At 37.7% G+C, this 20,687-nt stretch overlaps 2 protein-coding genes across 3 annotated transcripts; one reads left to right on the top strand and one right to left on the bottom strand.

The window, feature by feature from the left end:
- Nucleotides 1-420: 420 nt before the first annotated feature.
- Nucleotides 421-19,582, bottom strand: LOC116292742 (uncharacterized). Its single transcript, XM_089033660.1, has 2 exons — nucleotides 19,504-19,582; nucleotides 421-7,061 (listed from the first exon to the last, which is right to left on the bottom strand). The coding sequence occupies exon 2, from the start codon at nucleotides 6,987-6,989 to the stop codon at nucleotides 2,754-2,756; it is 4,236 nt and encodes a 1,411-aa protein (XP_088889786.1). The 5' UTR covers nucleotides 6,990-7,061; nucleotides 19,504-19,582; the 3' UTR covers nucleotides 421-2,753.
- Nucleotides 6,252-17,910, top strand: LOC116292745 (uncharacterized). 2 transcript variants are annotated; one of them, XM_031700099.2, is made up of 20 exons: nucleotides 6,303-6,390; nucleotides 8,436-8,486; nucleotides 8,564-8,598; nucleotides 9,450-9,500; nucleotides 10,322-10,375; nucleotides 10,807-10,850; nucleotides 10,950-10,977; nucleotides 11,723-11,757; nucleotides 11,858-11,885; nucleotides 12,455-12,489; nucleotides 12,622-12,649; nucleotides 13,253-13,287; nucleotides 13,768-13,795; nucleotides 14,094-14,128; nucleotides 14,320-14,347; nucleotides 14,740-14,774; nucleotides 15,257-15,284; nucleotides 15,440-15,474; nucleotides 16,029-16,080; nucleotides 16,730-17,910. In XM_031700099.2, the coding sequence occupies exons 2-20, from the start codon at nucleotides 8,456-8,458 to the stop codon at nucleotides 16,817-16,819; spliced, it is 735 nt and encodes a 244-aa protein (XP_031555959.1). In that variant the 5' UTR covers nucleotides 6,303-6,390; nucleotides 8,436-8,455; the 3' UTR covers nucleotides 16,820-17,910. The 2 variants fall into 2 exon arrangements, with proteins under 2 accessions (XP_031555960.1, XP_031555959.1); XM_031700100.2 differs by lacking the exon at nucleotides 8,436-8,486 and having other exon boundaries at nucleotides 6,252-6,390.
- Nucleotides 19,583-20,687: the final 1,105 nt, after the last annotated feature.

Raw genomic sequence — 20,687 nt, 5'->3', positions numbered from 1 at the left:
AGAACATGAACTTATTACTGAAAAAGTGACCTTGATGGTAGATCTAACAAGAGAAGCTAATGAGGAATGCTTTGTCATCAATCTACTAACATGACTACAAAATAACTGCACCCCACAATTTTTTCCAATTATTTCTTCCTTCTAATAAACATTAAAATAATCTTAATTTTTTAATAATCTTTTAATCTTAACTCATTTCCATTTTCCCCTGATATAGGATAAAGAACAATGGAAACAAGTGTAGCTGGATGTACTAATTTTGTAAGTATTCCAAGTTATTCTGTATTTTGCTCATTATTTTGTTATGTAATGTTGAAATGAATATATTGATTAAAAATGTCCCTCTTGTATTGAATGTCTGTGAAATTTTGCATAAATGTTGTTGAATTAAAAAAAATGTATCAAATACTTGAAAACATGTCATAAATGACAGATGTCTGATTTGTATTGAAAATATTGAATACTGACTGACTGACTGACTGACCGACCGACTGACTGAATGACTGAATGACTGACTGACTGAATGACTGAATGACTGACTGACTGACTGACTGACTGACTGACTGACGGGCTGGCTGACTGACTGACTGAATGACTGACTGACTGGCTGACTGACTGACTGACTGACTGACTGGCTGGCTGACTGACTGACTGACTGACTGACTGTCTGACTGACTGACTGACTGTCTGACTGACTGTCTGACTGACTGACTGACTGACAGACTGACTGGCTGACTAACTTACTAACTATTTAACTAACTATTTTAGCTTGATATATTTAGATAGATATGTTTATTAAGAAAGACAGTTTTTGGTTTTGACTGACATTTTAACAACCTAAAGGGAAGTCATCTTCAAAGTCAAACCACAGGTAGTCCACCAATATTGTTGCTAAATTCATTCCCATAATCCTTTGTATCACGTTAAAAGTCTTTGAACTTGAACTTTGAGTTGTATATTTCTGTATAGAATGCAATACCCATAGAAATCCTTCTACTATTCGTAAAATCTTTGCTGTGTTCAAAAACCATATAAAACATTGAGTGTTGTATTTCCCTGTGTCTGTTGTCTGCAAGGCAGACCCACGAGTTAGCATCGTCCCCATATCCTTCCTCGATTTTCCAAAATGTTTTTCTTTTTTTACTTGTCTTTTTTTCTTTTCTTTTCTTCTTCAAAAATGTTCATGTCCAATTCGTTATAAAATAATGGCCTTTTCGTTTGCCGCTTTTCCACACAATCCAAATGTGGAATTGATCATACCATATATGAAGTGAGCTTTCTCTACTCCAACTTCGACACTAACATATAGAGTAAAACTTGATATGCTGAAAGCTTCTAGTAAATATAGTTATTTCCTTGGCATGCAGCTGCTTTTAGCTTAATTAGTTAGTATACAGTTACTATAATCAGTTACTATACTACTATGCACAGAATAGTTTTCACCCCAGAGACATTGGTAAGTCTCAAGCAACACAGATGCAAATGACAAGCAAACATAAGCACAAGCAAAATTACATGTGAACTACACAAAATAAGACACAAATAAAAGTGGAAAAATATGGTTTTTCCTTTTCTTGCACCTTGATTTGTGCTTGAGTTTTGTAATTTAGGTTCTGATAATATACCTTTCCCGAATTCGCTTGACTGGACACAAAACAATGGTTTCAAGTGGAGGTTGGACTTGATGAATAAAAGAATCATGTTCTGTCTTGACTTCAAACCAATGTTTCGTGGTCATTCAAGCGATTTCGGAAAAGTTCTATTAGCTTGCGAAAATACAGTATCGTGATTGGTCAATGTTCCGCACAATGGATTATTTGCACGTCTCTAACATTTAAGATAATTTGCTTAACCTAATTATATTAAACAATCGAGCTATCATATTCAATTTATCAGTCTTCTCGACCTGTATGGTAACTCCGACTCACATATATTTCCTGCGATCTACAGAATTCTTAGGCATTGTGTTTTTGGCTTCGCTCAATCCAAACAAAGCAAAAGCAAACTTTTTACGGAAGCAAAAACGTTACTCAGAAAACGATTCATGTCTAAAGTATCTATGCCCTAGTAATGCCAAAATCGCACTAATGAAGCTAGGGACCTCATAGAGTGAAGGCATTTATCCCGTAAAATATATAAATATTAGTCAACGTGTAATAGACAAAAGCAAACAATAAAATAGTCCTAATCCATTATTTTCCATTTCAGACCACGTGTCATTCCTTGAGTATCATTTCTTTGTTTAACGGTTGCACATGAGAAGACACATGAATATGGATACAACTCAAACAAAGAACCTTATTCTCAAGAGAATGACACGTGGTCTGAAATGGGAAAACAATACGCCCAAGTGGATTAGGTCCATTAAGGTCTACTAAGGTATAATAGTCTAGTATCTCTGGTTTAGTGGCTTCACTCTAGCGCGCACTAACTATTTATCTAATGTCTATAAAAGCAATCTGTATAATTTCTTGAGCAAGCTGAACTACACAGATTCGTTCCTAGAACTTCTTGAAAAAAGAGCGATCAAAAATAATGCAAACTCGTAATATTAAAAAAAAACCTGATTATTTTGATAAAAAGAGAATAATCATGGTTGATACCTGTGTTTTTTCAGCGTCAAGAAAACATATACGTTTATAGTCATTAGATAAATATTTAGTGCGCTATGAGTTTTTTTTTAGTGCACATCGGTTGCGGAGTTCCTCTGAGCTGGTACCTAATAATTATTGTCGTAATGCAGTCGTTCAAACCTATGACGTTTTTCTACAGTCCTTACCAAGGTCTTGGCACTTTTGACAAAGTCTAATGTGGTCTTCATCGGTAAAAACAATAGACGAAGTTCCCTTTCTTCTCGGTCTTGTCGAAAAGGAAGGAGACCTCAGCTTAAATGGATAGCATTTCGAGTCCCTGCAATCAGAATCACACCGAAAGCATTTCTGATAATACCCCCTCCAACTAGTGTGGCTCACCCATGCTTTCTCGCACTTCGGCATCTTACAGTAGAAGTTAGCATAGCACGGTTCTTTGCCTTTGTATTCTGAGAAGGTGATTAGCAGGGCTCCCTTGTTTGCTTTAGTGTATTTCTCCTTTTGTTTCTCGAGGAATTTCACTACTTTTGGTCGTATTTTCTGCCCTTCTTTCGAGTGGTGTCCCGCTCCGTCTATGATCTCCAACCAGTCGCGCTCACTTGGTCTCTCTTCTTTATTTCTTAGTTTTGTCAGGCGTTCTCTTAGAAGACGAATGGCTTCATCTCCCTCATTGCGTTCTCTCTCGATTATACCATCAATCTCGCCGCGTTTTGTATTTCTCTTCCCTAGCAGTTGTCGTTTGTAAACTTGTAGCTGTTCTTCATCAGCGACTAGCTGTCCGTGTAGATCAATCTCGCTGTCATGGCGACTATCATTGTAAAATTCAAAGATAGAATCAGACGCTAATCTGTTACTCTCATTCATCAGTTTTCCGTATTTCTCTTTGATAGCTTTGCATTCCTTGGATTTTTGATGGTGTCCAAGTCGATATTGTTCCGTTGCTTCATTTTTCCATTTCTCTCTTTCCTTGTCAAACCCCTTAGCTTGGCCTCTGTAATGGTGCGCGCCCTTCACCAGCATCGAAAAAAGGTGGAAAACTTTGGAGAATGCATCAGATGAGTAACTTTCTAGTTCGATGACTACTTTGTCCTTTGCTTTCTCATTGATGACTTCACGAAGATCAGGATCATCTGCCAATAAATCGCCTTTAATGTCTAGTACGCGATGGATATTGTTTATATTAGCGTAGTCTTCCCCAATCAGAAATCTTCTTGAAACACCTAAACATCTTATATTTTGATCTCCCTCGACCTTAAAATAGTCCTCTTTGTCGTAGGGAATAACACCAATAACATTGGCCTTCAGGCAAGAAAATACTTCAGCTTTATAAATCACTTGTATATCCTTTTCTCCTCCTTCTTTGATTTGGTCAAGGACAAGAAAGAGCTCGTTAGGTTGGTTTCCACGTTTAACGCTATGATGACAAATTCTCCCATCGACCTTCACCTTCAGGTGAGGAATTTCATGATCTTCAATCCTATACTTCTCATTTGTACAATCATAGAAAAGAACCTGTAGCTGAAGAGGTCTAAATCCACCAGTAAATATAGGCTCTTCCTGACAGACCTTTGCTTTACATCTACTTAAATCAATCGGAGGGCGCTTGACTTGGATCACGAAAGATGGGACTTTGACGTGGGTTTGGGAAGCATCCTTGGGTCTTATGGTGAGATTATACGTTGATATGTTTTCAAACGTATAGCTAAAATTCAGTGCTGCGCTGCCATCATGTTTGGTGCCATATACAATAATTGGATTCTGAGACGCTTCTTCAGATATTTCCAAACACCACGTCTGTGGATCTAGGGATACTACATTCCCGTGCTCATCTGTTCCTTCAATAACTACAGCACGTTGTTCAGTTGGGTAGGATACGATGTCGTTACCCAGTACGAGGGGATCCTGACGAAGGATTCGCATTTCTGCCACAGGGCCCGGCACAATGATTATCTCAATTGGGAAATCTTTCACTTTTTCGTTGGTAATAGAAAAAGACATAATTCGACGTCCCGCTAAAAAGGGTGTAACATCAAGCTCACACTCGTTGAAGTTCTCTCCAAGGTTTCTAACTTTGGTGGTTGAGAACTTTATGGGGCTGATTTGTTTTCTTTTTATAGTCACTGTATCCTTTACACTAATTTCTATTTGTTTTGCAGTTTTCTCCCTTTCTTCATAAGGAACCGCATTCCCAAAAATGTCACGTAGAACTAATTTGACTTTGATTGGAAAACCAGCCACGTGCCCTGTGTTCTTTATCTCATCGAGATTGGTAACAGAAGACTTGGACGCGGACACTGGAGGAGGGATAACCTTCACTTGCGAATCTAGACGAGGTGTGCTGGCAGTTGGTAGAGAGAGACCAAATGAAGCCATCCCAGTTTGATCGCAACGTACAGTGACAACATGGTGACAACTCCACTCGTCAAACTCCGTCGAGATCAAGGTAACTAGGCCAGTTGTTTGCGTTATGTTAAAGTTCAAATATTTTCCCTCACAAGTGTTTCCATGTTCATCTTTGATCTTCAAAAAAAGTCTGACCTTACCCCCACGATATATGTTGTCGCCTTCCCCATGGCCTGGTTCTGGTTCTTTGCCAATGAGTTCAATAGATCTTGGTTCTGCTGGCCTTACAGTGCATGTAATTGGAAAATCCTTCACTCTTTTGTTGGCGATGGATAAACACATCTTTTGGCATCCCGCTATAAAGGGTGTAACTTCAAGCTCGCACTGGGAGGTCTCTTTAAGGTTGCTAACTTTGGTGGTTGAGAACTTTATGGGGCTGATTTGTTTTGTTTTCACTGTATCCTTTACACTAATTTCTATTTGTTTTGCAGTTTTCTCCCTTTCTTCATAAGGAACCGCATTCCCAAAAATGTCACGTAGTACTAATTTGACTTTGATTGGAATACCAGCCACGTGCTCTGTGTTCTCTATCTCATCGAGATTGGTAACAGAAGACTTGGACGCGGACACTGGAGGAGGGATAACCTTCACTTGCAAATCTAGACGAGGTGTGCTGGCAGTTGGTAGAGAGAGACCAAATGAAGCCATCCCAGTTTGATCGCAACGTACAGTGACAACATGGTGACAACTCCACTCGTCAAACTCCGTCGAGATTAAGGTAACTGAGCCAGTTGTTTGCGTTATGTTAAAGTTCAAATATCTTTCCTCGCAAGTGTTTCCATGTTCATCTTTGATCTTCAAAAAAAATCTGACCTTCCCCTCACAATATATGTTGTCGCCTTCCCCATGGCCTGGTTCTGGTTCTTTGCCAGTGAGTTCAATAGATCTTGGTTCTGCTGGCCTTACAGTGCATGTAATTGGAAAATCCTTCACTCTTTTGTTGGCGATGGATAAACACATTTTTTGGCATCCCGCTATAAAGGGTGTAACTTCAAGCTCGCACTGGGAGGTCTCTTTAAGGTTGCTAACTTTGGTGGTTGAGAACTTTATGGGGCTGATTTGTTTTGTTTTCACTGTATCCTTTACACTAATTTCTATTTGTTTTGCAGTTTTCTCCCTTTCTTCATAAGGAACCGCATTCCCAAAAATGTCACGTAGTACTAATTTGACTTTGATTGGAATACCAGCCACGTGCTCTGTGTTCTCTATCTCATCGAGATTGGTAACAGAAGACTTGGACGCGGACACTGGAGGAGGGATAACCTTCACTTGCAAATCTAGACGAGGTGTGCTGGCAGTTGGTAGAGAGAGACCAAATGAAGCCATCCCAGTTTGATCGCAACGTACAGTGACAACATGGTGACAACTCCACTCGTCAAACTCCGTCGAGATTAAGGTAACTGAGCCAGTTGTTTGCGTTATGTTAAAGTTCAAATATTTTCCCTCGCAAGTGTTTCCATGTTCATCTTTGATCTTCAAAAAAAATCTGACCTTCCCCTCACGATATATGTTGTCGCCTTCCCCATGGCCTGGTTCTGGTTCTTTGCCAATGAGTTCAATAGATCTTGGTTCTGCTGGCCTTACAGTGTATCTAACGGTTTTCTGGCCGAGGAAACAAACTCCATATCTAGAGAATTTTATGTCCGCCACATAGGTTCCAGCTTCCGTTACACTTATGAATACATCAAAGCGTACCTTTTGGTCACTGACCCAGTGATCTTCGCCGAGCGTTTCGCGTAAATCGTTTTTTACAGAATGTGCCGATTCTTCACTGACAAGGTAAATGGTAGGTCTAAGAGACTCGATTTCTTCCCGAGTATCACCCAGCCAATAATTATCTGGAAACTTTATGGATATGGTGCAAATCTTTGTTAGGTGTCCTGCTATAGCATAGCCATCAGTGTCGCTGGTATCAATGTCCACATCAAAAAATGGTGGAGCCACGTGGGTCATGAACGTGAAGACACTAGCTAGCCCATCCAGCAGGAAAGACATTCTAAGACTTGCTGTCTCTTGTTAAGATCTTTATCGATAATTCTTTACACTGAGAAAGATCCGAACTTGGACCTGAAAAAAGGAAGAACAGAAATGAAAATTTTGTTTTGTTCAGGTTGGATGTGCGTAAACTTTTTTCCAGTTTTCGAAAACGATTAGTGGGTTTTATTAGTACACGATTCTTTTTTGGCGACACATTCGTATTATGTAACATAAAGCGCTACTCATGTTATATAGAGGCTTTTTCCTATTACTGTATTCTCTTTTCAGGCCATGTATCATCCTATATTGAACTGTTTCTATAGAATAGAGGCTTTGCACCTACACTGATGGCAGCCATGACAGGAGGAAGTGTTTCTATAGAATAGAGGCTTTGCACCAACACTGATGGCAGCCATGACAGGAGGAAGTGTTTCTATAGAATAGAGGCTTTGCACCAACACTGATGGCAGCCATGACAGGAGGAAGTGTTTCTATAGAATAGAGGCTTTGGACCAACACTGATGGCAGCCATGACAGGAGGAAGTGTTTTTATAGAATAGAGGCTTTGCACCAACACTGATGGCAGCCATGACAGGAGGAAGTGTTTCTATAGAATAGAGGCTTTGCACCAACACTGATGTGGCAGCCATGACAGGTAGCGCAACAATAGAGTCTTCTTCCTTTGGGAAACTGAATTCTTTCTCATGTAAATCGGATTAGACCAGATTCAATTGGCGTTGTCTACTGTCATGGCTATCATCACGTGATGGTTCAAGGCCTCTATTCTATAGAAATGGTTCTGTAAGGGATGATACATGGCCTCGAAAGAAGATACAGTAATACGTTTATTATTTACTCTCGAAATTAAAGGAAGATCGATTTTAAGAGCGCTCTTTTCGTTATTTAGTGTCCAAGTTCAATTCCTATGCGTATGTTTATGTTGAAAATGTGCTTCTACCTCAGGCTGCCGTTGTACAGCAATGGAAATCTTTTTCATGAAAATTTTTCACAAATATTAGAAACCAATGATTTCACCGCTAATTAAACTCGCCTACGGCGTCCTTCATAGCACCTATTTGTATTTTACTGTTATTTGTACGAGAAGAAACATTTCGAAACCTGCGAGTTAGTAATAAAGAGAGTGAGGACTGGACTCGAGCGCGCGCTCTGCTTTCTACGCCATTCGACGTCATTCAAATGAACAATGACTTCCGGTTCTCGATAAAGAGCAGGATTTTCGCAGCTTTTTTTTCCTTCTGACTTTCTTTCACATGAAAAAATATAAATTCCAAATTCTAAATGTGTTTTGGCCTCTAAAAACAGCTTGAAAACATTACGTTTCCTATTTATCACGTGCTGCCGTCGAATTCCCAGAATGCTTAGTTCTCCCACTTATTGCCATTATGACGTCATAATTGATTGAGTGACACAATAAAGGGATATGATTCGATTTTTTTTAATCAGTTTGAGTTTAGACAGCGAACATGGCGGAACGACAAGAAACGGATTATTACCGTAAGTATTGTACTAAAACAGGCGACTGCGGTTTGCCGTGACTGGATTACTCAGTTTTTTTCTTTTTCTTTGTACAGATATGAATAAACAAAGCTTGATTAGTCAACTCAAGGTAAGTCGAAAGCGAACGAGAAAATCAGAAAAGAATAGTGAAACGAAGGAAAGAAATAAATTAAAGGGAAGTGAATTAAAGTGAAGTGAATAGAAGTGAAGTGAAGTGAAGTGAAGTGAAGTGAAGTGAAGTGAAGTGAAGTGAAGTGAAGTGAAGTGAAGTGAAGTGAAAAGAAGTGAAGTGAAGTTTAGTGAAGTGAATTTTAGTGAAGTGAAGTTTAGTGAAGGGAAGGGAAGGGAAGTGAAGGGAGGTGAAGTGAATTGAAGTGAAGTGAAGTGAAGTGAAGTGAAGTGAAGTGAAGTGAAGTGAAGTGAAGTGAAGTGAAGTGAAGTGAAAAGAAGTGAAGTGAAGTTTAGTGAAGTGAATTTTAGTGAAGTGAAGTTTAGTGAAGGGAAGGGAAGGGAAGGGAAGTGAAGGGAGGTGAAGTGAAGTGAAGTGAAGTGAAGTGAAGTGAAGTGAAGTGAAGTGAAGTGAAGTGAAGTGAAGTGAAGTGAAGTGAAGTTTAGTGAAGTGAAGTTTAGTAAAGTGAAGGGAAGGGAAGGGAAGGGAAGGGAAGTGAAGGGAGGTGAGGTGAGGTGAGGTGAGGTGAGGTGAAGTTAAGTGAAGAAAGTGAAGGGAAGCGAAGGGAAGCGAAGGGAAGGGAAGAGAAGAGAAGAGAAGAGAAGAGAAGAGAAGAGAAGAAAAACGAAACCAAGCGAAGGCTAGGGGAAATGAAATAAAAAAGATAACGAAAAAAAAGCAAAAAGATTCTATATATTTCAGCGTTATTTAATGTTTAATATTTTATTGGCAATTAAATTTTTTTTTAATAGCATTTTAGTTATCCTAATAGTTTTTCATATTTCTTACAGAGCTTTAAGAATGCAGTAAAGCAAAGCTTAAATGAACTTAGATTGAAAAAGGTAGCAAGCTACAATGTGCTATATGGTTGATAATGTGTGGTGTATACATACCTATTTCAAAAAAAAAAAAAAAAACGTTACCAAAGGCAATAGGCGATAGTCGAAACTTAGTGGTTTCATATTGTGGTTTTATATTAGTGGTTACACGATGTGTACTGTGCTGTATTGATGGTAATGTGCGGTGTATATATAGTAGTGGCTACACGATGTGTACTGTGCTATATTGATGGTATTGTGTGGTGTATATATACTAGTGGTTACATGATGTGTGCTGTGCTATATTGATGGTATTGTGCGGTGTATATATAGTAGTGGTTACACGATGTGTACTGTGCTATATTGATGGCATTGTGTGGTGTATATATACTATTGGTTACACGATGTGTGCTGTGCTATATTGATGGTAATATGTGGTGTATATATAGCAGTGACGATATGCATTATATCGGTAACATAACTATGATTTGAATATTTGATACGAAAAAAGCACCGCCAACAGGCATCTCATTCCTGAAGACGCCTCCAGATTAGACCATCCATGGTTCTGACTACCTTAGTTACCGTTGCTATGCCCCACAAGCTCAACTAATTAGCTACAATATCTCAGAATTGAAAACTCTGATAAAAATTGTTTCTAATGTTTACTGCAGTGAAAGGAAAACACTATTTAAAACAAATACTGTGTAGTTGTTTGTGGGACAAAATATTTAAATCCACTGGGTAAACGGATACAACAATGATTGGTTTGCTGTTGTCTGAAGAAGAAGCATGGATTCAAAAACTTTTACATTTTATATATATTATTATATTATATATCTCAGGAAGAAATCAAAGCAAAAACGCAAAGGGCACAAGAGCTAGAACAAGAAAAAAAGGTGAGTGTAGAAATGTTAAAAGTATCTGTATGTTAAGCGCATGCACTATGCTTTTATTCACAATCAACCCGTCCAGTAGCACAATCCTTAATATCTTTGTGATCTGCGCATGCTTATGACCGGCCCAATATAAGGGAATCTAGACTCCACAGAGTCCAATGAATAGCTGTTATTACAGATGAGCCCGCAATGAGATATTCTTTTATTTAAAAGCCATACAAGTAATTATTATTATTATTATTTATTATTATTATTATTATTAAGTGAGGCTATCGGATCGATACAATAATCATTGTCTCATTTGCGTCTTATTTGCGTCTCATTTGCGTCTCATTTGCATGCATCCACAATATTTACTGGTCCAGTGTTTTGGTCCAGACATTCCATACATTGTAGCGTGTTTTTTATTGGCTATATATTTTATTTTGTAGAGACTGAAAAAAGAAGTGAAAACTCTGAGCGAAACAAACTACGAGTAAGTCCCAGTATAGATACCATATTTTTCATTCATGTTCAAATCCTAACCAATATTTTCACTTGTATTTGTTTAATAATTTGTTTTATGTTTTTGTAGACTAAATAGAACGATATGGATAATGAAGGTAAGAATCCTACGTCATCACATGTCACATGACATCATATGACGTACGTAACTCTATAAGCTAATTACGATTTTGAGACGACAATACCGAAATATTGACGGCTAGTTGGGAGAAAATATATTCGGTATTGGGCGGAGTCGCGAAGCACAAAAGGAAAAAAAAAAGAAAAAAACTCACCGATTTTCTTTGATTAAAAGCGCGCTATGGCGCAGGCAACAAGGCGTAAAAATTGGACGCGCGCGCGCTTAAGCTTTCCTTTTCGTCGCGCGTTAGCCAATCAGAAACCTTACTTTTGAAACGACAATACCACAAAATATTGTCGCCTCAAAAATATAAGAAACTATTTTAGTGAATTGCGATACCGTACGAGAGTTCTATATATATGCGACGTCACTCGTATTGAAAAACGACCTTCGAGTCCAAAACGAAATGCAGTTATATGAAGGTTTTTCTTACAATTTCTTCGTGACAATATTGGGTGTTATGTCCAGAATTCTAATGGTTTCAGGTGGAAGTTGAATCATTGAGAAAATTTTACGCTCTATTTTAGCGGTTTTTTGAGCAGTTGGACCCGAAAATACGTAATAACTTAAAAGCTCAATATTTCTGGACGGCTTAATGATACAGTCGATAAACGTCGTTCTTTGACTTAGGATCTTTCATGGAGAACCAAGCCTCCACAAAATTAGTTTTAAGTGGTTATTCTGCTCACTGTCTACTAAAGGGATGTTTAATTCCTCTGCAGGCCGAAGATGAACTTTTGGAATATGATTTCGAGGCGTAAGTATGGAATACTTGAGGATTTACAATTTCTCCAAACTCATCAGCAGTTTAATTAGAATAATATGTTCAAATATTTTTGTTGTTTATTTAATTCTAGACTTGAAGAGGATAATGAAGAGTTAAAGGTAATCATAAAAGTAAAAAAGATTGCAGAGAAATATCTTTTCCAGTAATTCCAGATTATTTGACCGATTATTTGACCGATTATTTGACCGATTTGCGTGGCATTTCCTGGAGAATAAGATTTTTTTGGTGTTGTATCCACATTCATGTGCCTTCTCATGTTTAACTGTTAAACACAGAAATGATACTCTAGGGAATGACACGTGGTCTGAAATATAGAGAAATATTACGCCCAAGTAGATCTAGTCCATTAGGAACCTTTAGCAACGTTTTTTAGGTACCGAAAACCTCAAACTGCAGTTGCAAGTCAGACGTTTTCCGTCAAATTTTCGACATTAAGAAGGCGAGAAGGCGTCATAACGAAGTTGTTGCTGGAAGACCCGCCATATTGAATTTCATTGATGTTGAGTGTTTTTCCGTTTTTGCGGGCGTGTTTCTGGACCTGATCCCTAGCGGTTAGGGGTAAACCTGATGCTATCTCTATTTAATCACTCTAGTCATAAGTGTATATATATTAGACACTAGTTATGGAATGATAACTAATCATCAGTAAAATAATTTGTATCTACAGAAAAAAATTGAATGTCAGATTGCGCAACAGAAAACGTAAGTGTTCTTGTCATAAACACGTCATATTGCTGGTTCAAACCCAAAACATACCCATTAATTCATTTTTTAGTTAGGTACATACATTATAAAAATATATTATTAACAATGTTTGGATTCTTTTGATTACAGACTTGAAGAAGAGATCCATGTGTTAAAGGTACATTGAATGTGTCCAACGCCAGGATGCAGGCACCAGTAGCTTATCTGACTGATAATCATGTTTGGCGCAGCGCATCTTATGTGAGAAAAGTTTGCTGGGAGTCTGTTTGATTTAGGGGGTTATTTCCGCGTTCTCCGGTTGTCCTCTCTCATTTCGATATGTGAGTTAGCCGTGCTAACGTGCATTGATCACCCCAGAGGTTGTTTTAGTTTTCGATCTGTTGGTTAGCCGTGCCCTGATCAGCCAAGGGGTTGTTTCAGTGTTCGATCTGTTGGTTAGCCCTGCCCTGATTACCCCAGAGGTTGTTTTAGTGTTCGATCTGTGATTTAGCCGTGCCCTAACTTAGATCAACCCAGAGGTTGTTTCAGTGCTCGAGCTGTGAGTTACGTTAGCCGTGCCCTGATCACTGAGTCCAATTTTTGTTTCAGGGTTTGATGTGTAAGTAAGACGTGCTCTGACTTAGATCAGCCCAGGAGTTGTTTAAAACTCGATTAAATTTTGCAAAAGTTTTTAATGCCTGATTTGGTGAAAAATGTAATTTTGATTAAAAAACTTGATGGAAAATGTGATTATATGATTTACCCGTTATTTGTTGTTCAGGAAGAGGCTGAAAGCCAACATTTGCAGATGAAGACGTAAGTATTCCAATCTACTCTCCTCTAGTATCCCGATACCATAAACAAACAAACAAACATTTGGTGCTCTAAATGGACTATTTCCACGATACGGCGGCCATTTTGCCAGGGGGCAAAACTAAACAAAGATGACGTAAAGCTTATAGAATTTCGCGTGTTTTTCTTTCCTTTATGGGTGAAGGTGATCGATGTGTCATCTTAATTCATCTTTTGTGGTATTCTCTTTTGGTGATGTCAATCGACGTCATTCCTATAACAAAGCTTTATTTGCCCCTTGGACGCCCCATAACGCCTTGCGATTCAAGATGGCCGCTGTATGGTCGAAGTAGTCCAGTGATTCACAGTTTAGTCTTTGTTAGTCGTGCAAGGATTTGATAATGAAGTGGCTTATCCGACATATTCATCGGACTAGTGTTGAGTACGAGACTCATTCTAGATCATTTAAACCCATTTATCTTTTTTCACCATTTTTCATTACAGACTGGCACACGAGAACGAAAACTTAAAGGTAGGAATTAAGAAGCTGGCTTATCAAGATAAGGAGATAAGTAACATTATTCTGCCTATACTTCTGCCATTATTCCACATGCTGCAGAAAAAGCAGCATAACGTTGTTCCTTACTGACTTCTGAGACATGAAATAGTTATTGATAAAAAAGGGTCAAGTTCAAGACTAGGACATTCTTTACTTACATGCAGTGGTCTCGACAACTAATATTAGTGAATAACATATTTCGATGATAAGAAGCTGACACACAAATATATGATAAACAAAGACGACTTAATCACTGATATTTACTCCACAGCAAAATACCGACAACCAGAAGATCCAACAAGACCTGTAAGTATTACTCCAGCCACATAAAAAGTAATTCCATCAAAATGATGAGCTGCATTCTTCGTCTCTTCATTGCTCTTTAGATATTTACAAATATGATTAAAAATATAATGATGATAATTAGAATAGAATAGAAATTCAACTTTTTTTTTTGACTAGTAGTTTAACTGTACGGTCTTTGTTCTTCATTACAGACTAAACCAGGAGAATCAAACACTAAAGGTACTCAACGCGACCCCAAACAAGTCATAATGATAAGTTTATTTTTAACTGGGTTGACAGAGTTGAAAGGAAAGCGCACCTTTCTGAGGTTGCGCAGAAAACTGGTATCGAGTTGGACGCGCGCAGAATCACTGGGTTGTTTTAGGTAACGTTATTTTTATAAAATGGCGGAAAGCTAAGCAAACTCTCTTGAAAAATAGACCGAAAACCGAAGTTAATGTAACTCGATTCGAAAGATAATGCCCTGTAAAACGACGTACCCTAAAACAGCTTCATGATTCATTGCACGTCCTACTCCTTACCAGTTTTGCGCGCAAGCAAGTAAAGGCCAATACACTATTTGTCTGTTAGTTTGGTTTACTGATAATTTAATTCTTCTTTTTGTCGTACAGAGTGAGGCACAAAGCTTCAAAAACCGATGCGAAATGTAAGTTTTAAAATGACAAATGTCAACATTCTCTTGTCATGCCGACATGTTGGACCATACGAACACAGTATCTTTTCATTCAAGGTGGCTCGCGGCTTTTCTCTATTAACCATAATGGTTGCCATGGTTTCGCGTTTGGTTTTATTGGTTGTAAACACTAAGCAAATAGCAGATATTATGTATGCATGCAAATGGATGATATGAAACGACAAGCATTGTATCGATCCGATAGCCTCACTTGTATGATTCTTAAAACAAAAAATATCTTATTGCGGGCTCAATTAAGAGCTATTGAGAGATCTACCACATAAAATGATAAACATTGTAGAGTTTAAAGTTACTAAATTAAAAGCAAGATTTAATACTGCAGACACATGGATGGAAGTTGTTTCATTGAAGCCAATGTAATTATATCAAATAAATTACAATTTTATTGGAAATACTAATTACTGTTGCTATTTTGGTATTTTTATCGTTTCCAGGCTTCAAAAGGAAAAAGAAGCCCTAAAGGTAATGAAAACTAACAATAATAAATAAATTCTCTTACATCATGTCACGACATGTTTTGTATATCCCCTAATATTACTTGTCATGTGAAAGAAAAAAAATTAATGTTGAAAGGAGCAAAATTTTAAAGCCTGTTATTTGAACATTGATTTCCGCAGAATGAAGCTGAGAGCAAATTTATTCAGCAAGAACAGTAAGTATTCCAATGCTGATGATACAAGCTCCACTGAAGGTCAAGTAACTTAATTGAACATCGGTAGTGCCCCTAGCTTTTATCAGTGTAAGCCGAGCGTGCCTACTAGTGCAGTTTTCGTATGACCGTGAAAAGCCCAGTGCCGTAAGCGTGCCTTGCCGTGACCGTGATGGCTTCTAGAATTTTGATTGGCTGATTTTTTTCTCGTGCAATGTGATTGGTCTGACAGTGCCGTGACCTTGGTGTGATCGTGTCTGCGCTGCTTTTATGCCGTGTTTCGAGTATTTGATTGGATGGAGAGTAAATTTCGAGCAGTGTGATTGGTCTGGCGTATCCCTTGCCGTGTCACGGTCGTGTTTGTGCCTTGAGGTTTTCAAAGTCATACGAAAACTGCTCTACTGCACTCAACAAAAAAGACACACACATGTTCCAGCCTTACTCAATCACACGCGGTAGACTCTTTCGAATAAATAAGATCAGAGTACATTTGACCAGTGAGTTTTGGTGAGGTGTGATGTTGAATGATTGGTGACATAAGACTATTTTATATTCAGGATAATCAAAGAACTGACGGAGAAGCTCAACCTTGTGCAGAATGTGGAGAAGGTAAGAAATCATCCCACATACACTAGTCTTTAGCTACGTTCGATATCTAATGTGCTGTATAGGTGTCAGCCGTTTGGGACGTTTTCTTGATGATAGTCATGATTATAATGACGATTGTGACGTTAGTTGAAGATCATGAAAATGATCTGAACGATGAAATGTGAACAAGATGTACTTACTAAGATAGTACTGATGATGGCAATGGATAATGAAAAAATTCTAATGATATTGATGATTATAATAATTATAATGATGATGGCGATGTTTAATTTAGTTCAAGATTACGAACTGAGATGATAATGATGAAAAGATGATAATCAGATTTACTTGACTAAGATAGTAATGATGATGGTACAGTGACACTGAAAGAACGTATGATGATGATGATGATGATGATGCTAGCGACGTTAATTGAAGATTATGAAGATGATAATGATGAAAAGATGATGATGATGTACTTACTAAGATAGTAATGATAGTAGTACAGTGATATTAAAAGAAATTATGGTGATGATCTTGATGATCGATAACGATGATGATAACTGTTAGAAAGACATTCTTTTTAAACAAGCTGAACAATAATCAATATTTTTTGCAGCATTTTGAAAGTTTTTAGTTGTTGATTGATAAAATTTTGATTTTGTTCAAGGTATCTGTGGAAGTACAGACGTTAACAAAACCATCAAATCCTTTCCGAAGATTCATCAGAAGGGTTCGACGAGTTCTTCGCATTAGATGAGGTGTTTCCTCAGTTACAGTTGCTTTATGTTTTATCGACTTTTTTTGTGGTATCGTTCGATATCGTTTATTCTAATTAGGTGTTTAGTTGATGAGGGCATTATCCAATCTTTAGGCTCTCATTTTATATCACGTTATTTTATGGCTTACTTAAGAATCAGAATCATAGCGAATAAATAGAAACAAACAAACAAAAAAAAAAACAAAACAAAAAAACAAACAAAAAACAAAACGAAAAAAAAACAACAAAAAACAAAACAAATAAAACAAAAAAAAAAAAAACCAAAAAAAACAAAAAAAAAACAAAAAAAAAAAAACGTCAGTCATTCATCTCCAATCAAACAGTCCTTGTTTCTTTCCTTTTTTTATTGTTATTATGCCAGTAGACACCTTAGGCGAGTGTCACGTGTCACTTAGTTTATCATCCATGCAGCCCGCTACGACAAACCATGGGAAGTGTATTCCTCTGCGCTGACTGCTTAAAACTCCATACACAACGTGCAAACTACCAAGCAGCCATCTGGAGAAGAAGTCTGCAAGGCTGCCCTAACATTCCATCACCTATTGGACACGGGTGGATTCACGAAGACAACAAGTTTGTAATCAAATGGATGAGCGGTGAACCAGCCCCCACAGCTGTCCTAGAATTCCTTTCCTGCTCTTGCTCACGCTCATGTAAACCATCAAGCTGTATGTGCATTATAAATGGCCTGAAGTGCACTGATATGTGCAAACTACGTGACTGTGACAATCGTGTAGAAGATGAAGATCTCGAAGATGATGAATGTTCAGAAGAAGAAGAGGATGATGAAGACAATTAAAGAGGCCATTAACAGTAAGTTTGTATAGAGTCAGACGTTTGATATTGAAAAATAGGCTACGCGAAGAACAATATAAATGTATCAAATATATTTTCCAACTATTCTTTCCCTTTAAAGCACATAAATCACAAAATAACTTGTTGCCATGGTAACTACGATATTCTAAAACTCCCTAGAGTAGCTCATGTTGAGCTTACTGAATACCTTGTCTATCATTTTGAAATGATTGCATATACATTTCAGGCCTTATAATAAACTTGAATAGCTGGAATATTAGTATTATCTAAATTTCGATTTTAATTGAGTGACGTCATAATATCACGTGATTTCAGCACTAAAGCTACTCTTCTGACATTGCTATCACTGAAAACCATAAAGTAGAGGGTGCAAGCTTTCCAAAAATGTATGATAGCATTTGTCCCCCTGACTGTTACCGAAGACCTTATTTTTGGGGGCCTGGCCCATGGACTAGATTGGATGGATTTGTTCTGAATAATACACTGAAACAGTGTTACAAATCAACCAATCAGAGACGATATTTATCGTGGTTTTTATTGGTGGTTGGAACATCAAAATGTGGTAAACTAAGACTGAACGTTGAGCACTCTAACATGGCATTTCATAGCAATATATAGAATTGAGAAGCATTTTTGATACGATTTTATTCGTACAAAGATTACCGTGTAAATATTATTGTGTACTTTTGTAAAATAATTATAAATATATTAAAATAACTGTGAACATTTTAAAAATAATAATTAGGTAACATTAGCCATTACTTTATTGCTCATAACAAAACCTTCTCACAGCACGAGTATAACATTCTTGAAATGTGATTCCTTCCTAGACGACTTTTCCACATGTGCAGGTGGCACAGACGAAAGAAGAGTCTTCTTACCTGCTCCTCACTTTCTCATAAAGAAGAACCACCAGCTTGAGCTGGATTCTTGACGCGTGTAGTATTTGATTTTTCGATTTATTTCAAAATATTTCTATTTACCCAAATAAGCAGTCAGCTCATTCGTCTTTGTAAATTAGCAAATAACGATGTTCTTGAAAGAATCGTGTTCGTGTTTTCATTTCATCAGAGCGGTATCACGAAGCAGCCATCTTTATTTACACTAGGAATAAGATGAGTGCAAACTCATCCCTAACTCTTGACTGCATTTTTAGTTCGAATTTAAGCTGACATGTACATGGCTGCCATGCACGCGAGAAAAGTTTGTAGTTGTTGAGGATTTGTCAAAAACTACGTTTTTGAAAGGCAACTTAAGCTTTGTTGTGGTTTACGATGCACAGGAGAGGTCAGGATTAAAACAATATTGAGCTCAGTCGAGCGCATGAGACACTAGTTATTTCATGCTGTAACGGTTTCAGCTTTTATATCGTCTACAGATTTTTCAAAAAGGGAATCCGAATAAAACAGCAGAACGTATACGATGATAATAAATGCCAGTTCCATTGTCTAGAAGGACTAAAAGGATCTTTAAGCTTCGTTTACACCAATATGTATACAGAGGTTTTTTGAAAAATGAACAAAGAAAAATGACAGAAAACGAATCGAATTTATTCGTGGTTTTTCCGGTCATAAAAGAGGCTATAGATAACGTGTAGCTGGAAGCAGCATGTTTAAGTGATTACTCAGTATACTGAATCCCTTGAACACAGATGACTTTTGGTGGAACGTTCGTGGTGATCTGAGTGGCGATTTCTGCTGAGAATTTACTGCAGCTTAGACTTCAACTACAAAGTGAAATACGCCTCTTTTTCCCACGCGCGATTAGGAGTTGTATGCGTGCTTTTATATGTTCTATGCCATAAATCGTAACCTTTACTTATTTTTTGAGATGGTTAAATAAGTTACCTTTTATAGATCGTATTCTTTTCTTGCGTATCCTCGTTTACATACGACTACATGGGTCTCCTGAATAATGGCGTCGTCTGTGACACTGAATCTACGCTAGACTAGTCCAGTGTCAGCTTCATATTGACCTTGTCAGAACGAGGTAGTATATTGCTAGGCAACGTACTGAGCCTTGGGCAGCTATAGCCACTTTCACTTCCGCTAGTTTACAATCCTACCTTCGAACCAAAGCTAGTTTGAGCGTTAGAAAATTCTTTTATTTATCTAATTAACATTAATATTATATCTATACGGAAAATGGGTATTGAGCTCACGCGTGATAAGCTCACGCGACTTACCCATGTTCTAAACCCCCCCCCCCCCCCCCATCCCCCAAGGCAAAATCCTGACTCCGACCTTGCTTTGTACTCAACAAAGATTGCACAAGTAAAAATGATAGGACCGAAACCACTGCCAATCAATTTATATTCATTAATAGTAAACTGATTCTTGTTTATGGATAACGCATTTAGGGTTGGCCTCTGTCAGGCCTCAGTTAATAGATTCCTTTCTTTGAGTATATTTTTGTTTCACGGGCTTTAACCCTATAGAATCCGCAGCAAAAAGAATGATCCCTCTGAATTAGTAACCGCCCCTCACAATTTAAGGGAATATGTCGGTTAAACAATAATAATAAGTAATTGTTTTCAAGTTATCTTCTTAAGTCTCATTTGCGTGCATTCAATGGTTTGTTTCCATCCTCTTCAATAGTTTTTGATGTAGTTTTCATTCTCTTTTTCTAGTAAAACGGTGGAACAGTAAAGATGCTGGTTGTTTTCATATTTTGCTCATAAAGACTCTATTTCTATCAAACTAATTAATAGAATTCATCTAATGAAGTGAATTTAACGCAACTCAGACTGCATCGAAATGGCTTTCTACGGCGCCGTAGTGCCACAGAATGGTTTCCCAGCCGCACCAAAGGTTTTTCAGTTTAGACATTAAAATGGCTTCCCAAGACTGACATCAAACTGGGTTCCAGGAGTGTCATTCTCGGAAAATTCATAGGTGCATGATGGACACATCCAAGATAGATATATGAAGGAAGGGATAATATCTTTGTGATTTTCATATTTTATTGAATTTTACTCGGCATGCAAGATTAAGTTTTTCCCAATCTGAATATGCGAATAGAACAAGGTACT

Source organism: Actinia tenebrosa, unplaced genomic scaffold (assembly GCF_029948245.1).
Source record: "Actinia tenebrosa isolate PJP-AT-01 unplaced genomic scaffold, QUT_ActTen_1.0 PGA_scaffold2__45_contigs__length_23673736, whole genome shotgun sequence".
Classification (NCBI taxonomy): Eukaryota; Metazoa; Cnidaria; class Anthozoa; order Actiniaria; family Actiniidae; genus Actinia; species Actinia tenebrosa.
Note: the sequence above shows the minus strand (reverse complement) of the source record. Positions and strands in the feature narration are given on the sequence as shown.

Bases quoted from the DNA above. Each gene is read 5' to 3' on its own strand.
- LOC116292742 (XM_089033660.1), bottom strand. From the start codon at position 6,989: ATGTCTTTCCTGCTGGATGGGCTAGCTAGTGTCTTCACGTTCATGACC.
- LOC116292745 (XM_031700099.2), top strand. From the start codon at position 8,456: ATGGCGGAACGACAAGAAACGGATTATTACC. The intron at 10,376-10,806 runs GTGAGTGTAGAA...TTTATTTTGTAG, and splicing joins AGCTAGAACAAGAAAAAAAG to AGACTGAAAAAAGAAGTGAA. The intron at 15,475-16,028 runs GTAAGTATTCCA...TTTTATATTCAG, and splicing joins AAATTTATTCAGCAAGAACA to GATAATCAAAGAACTGACGG.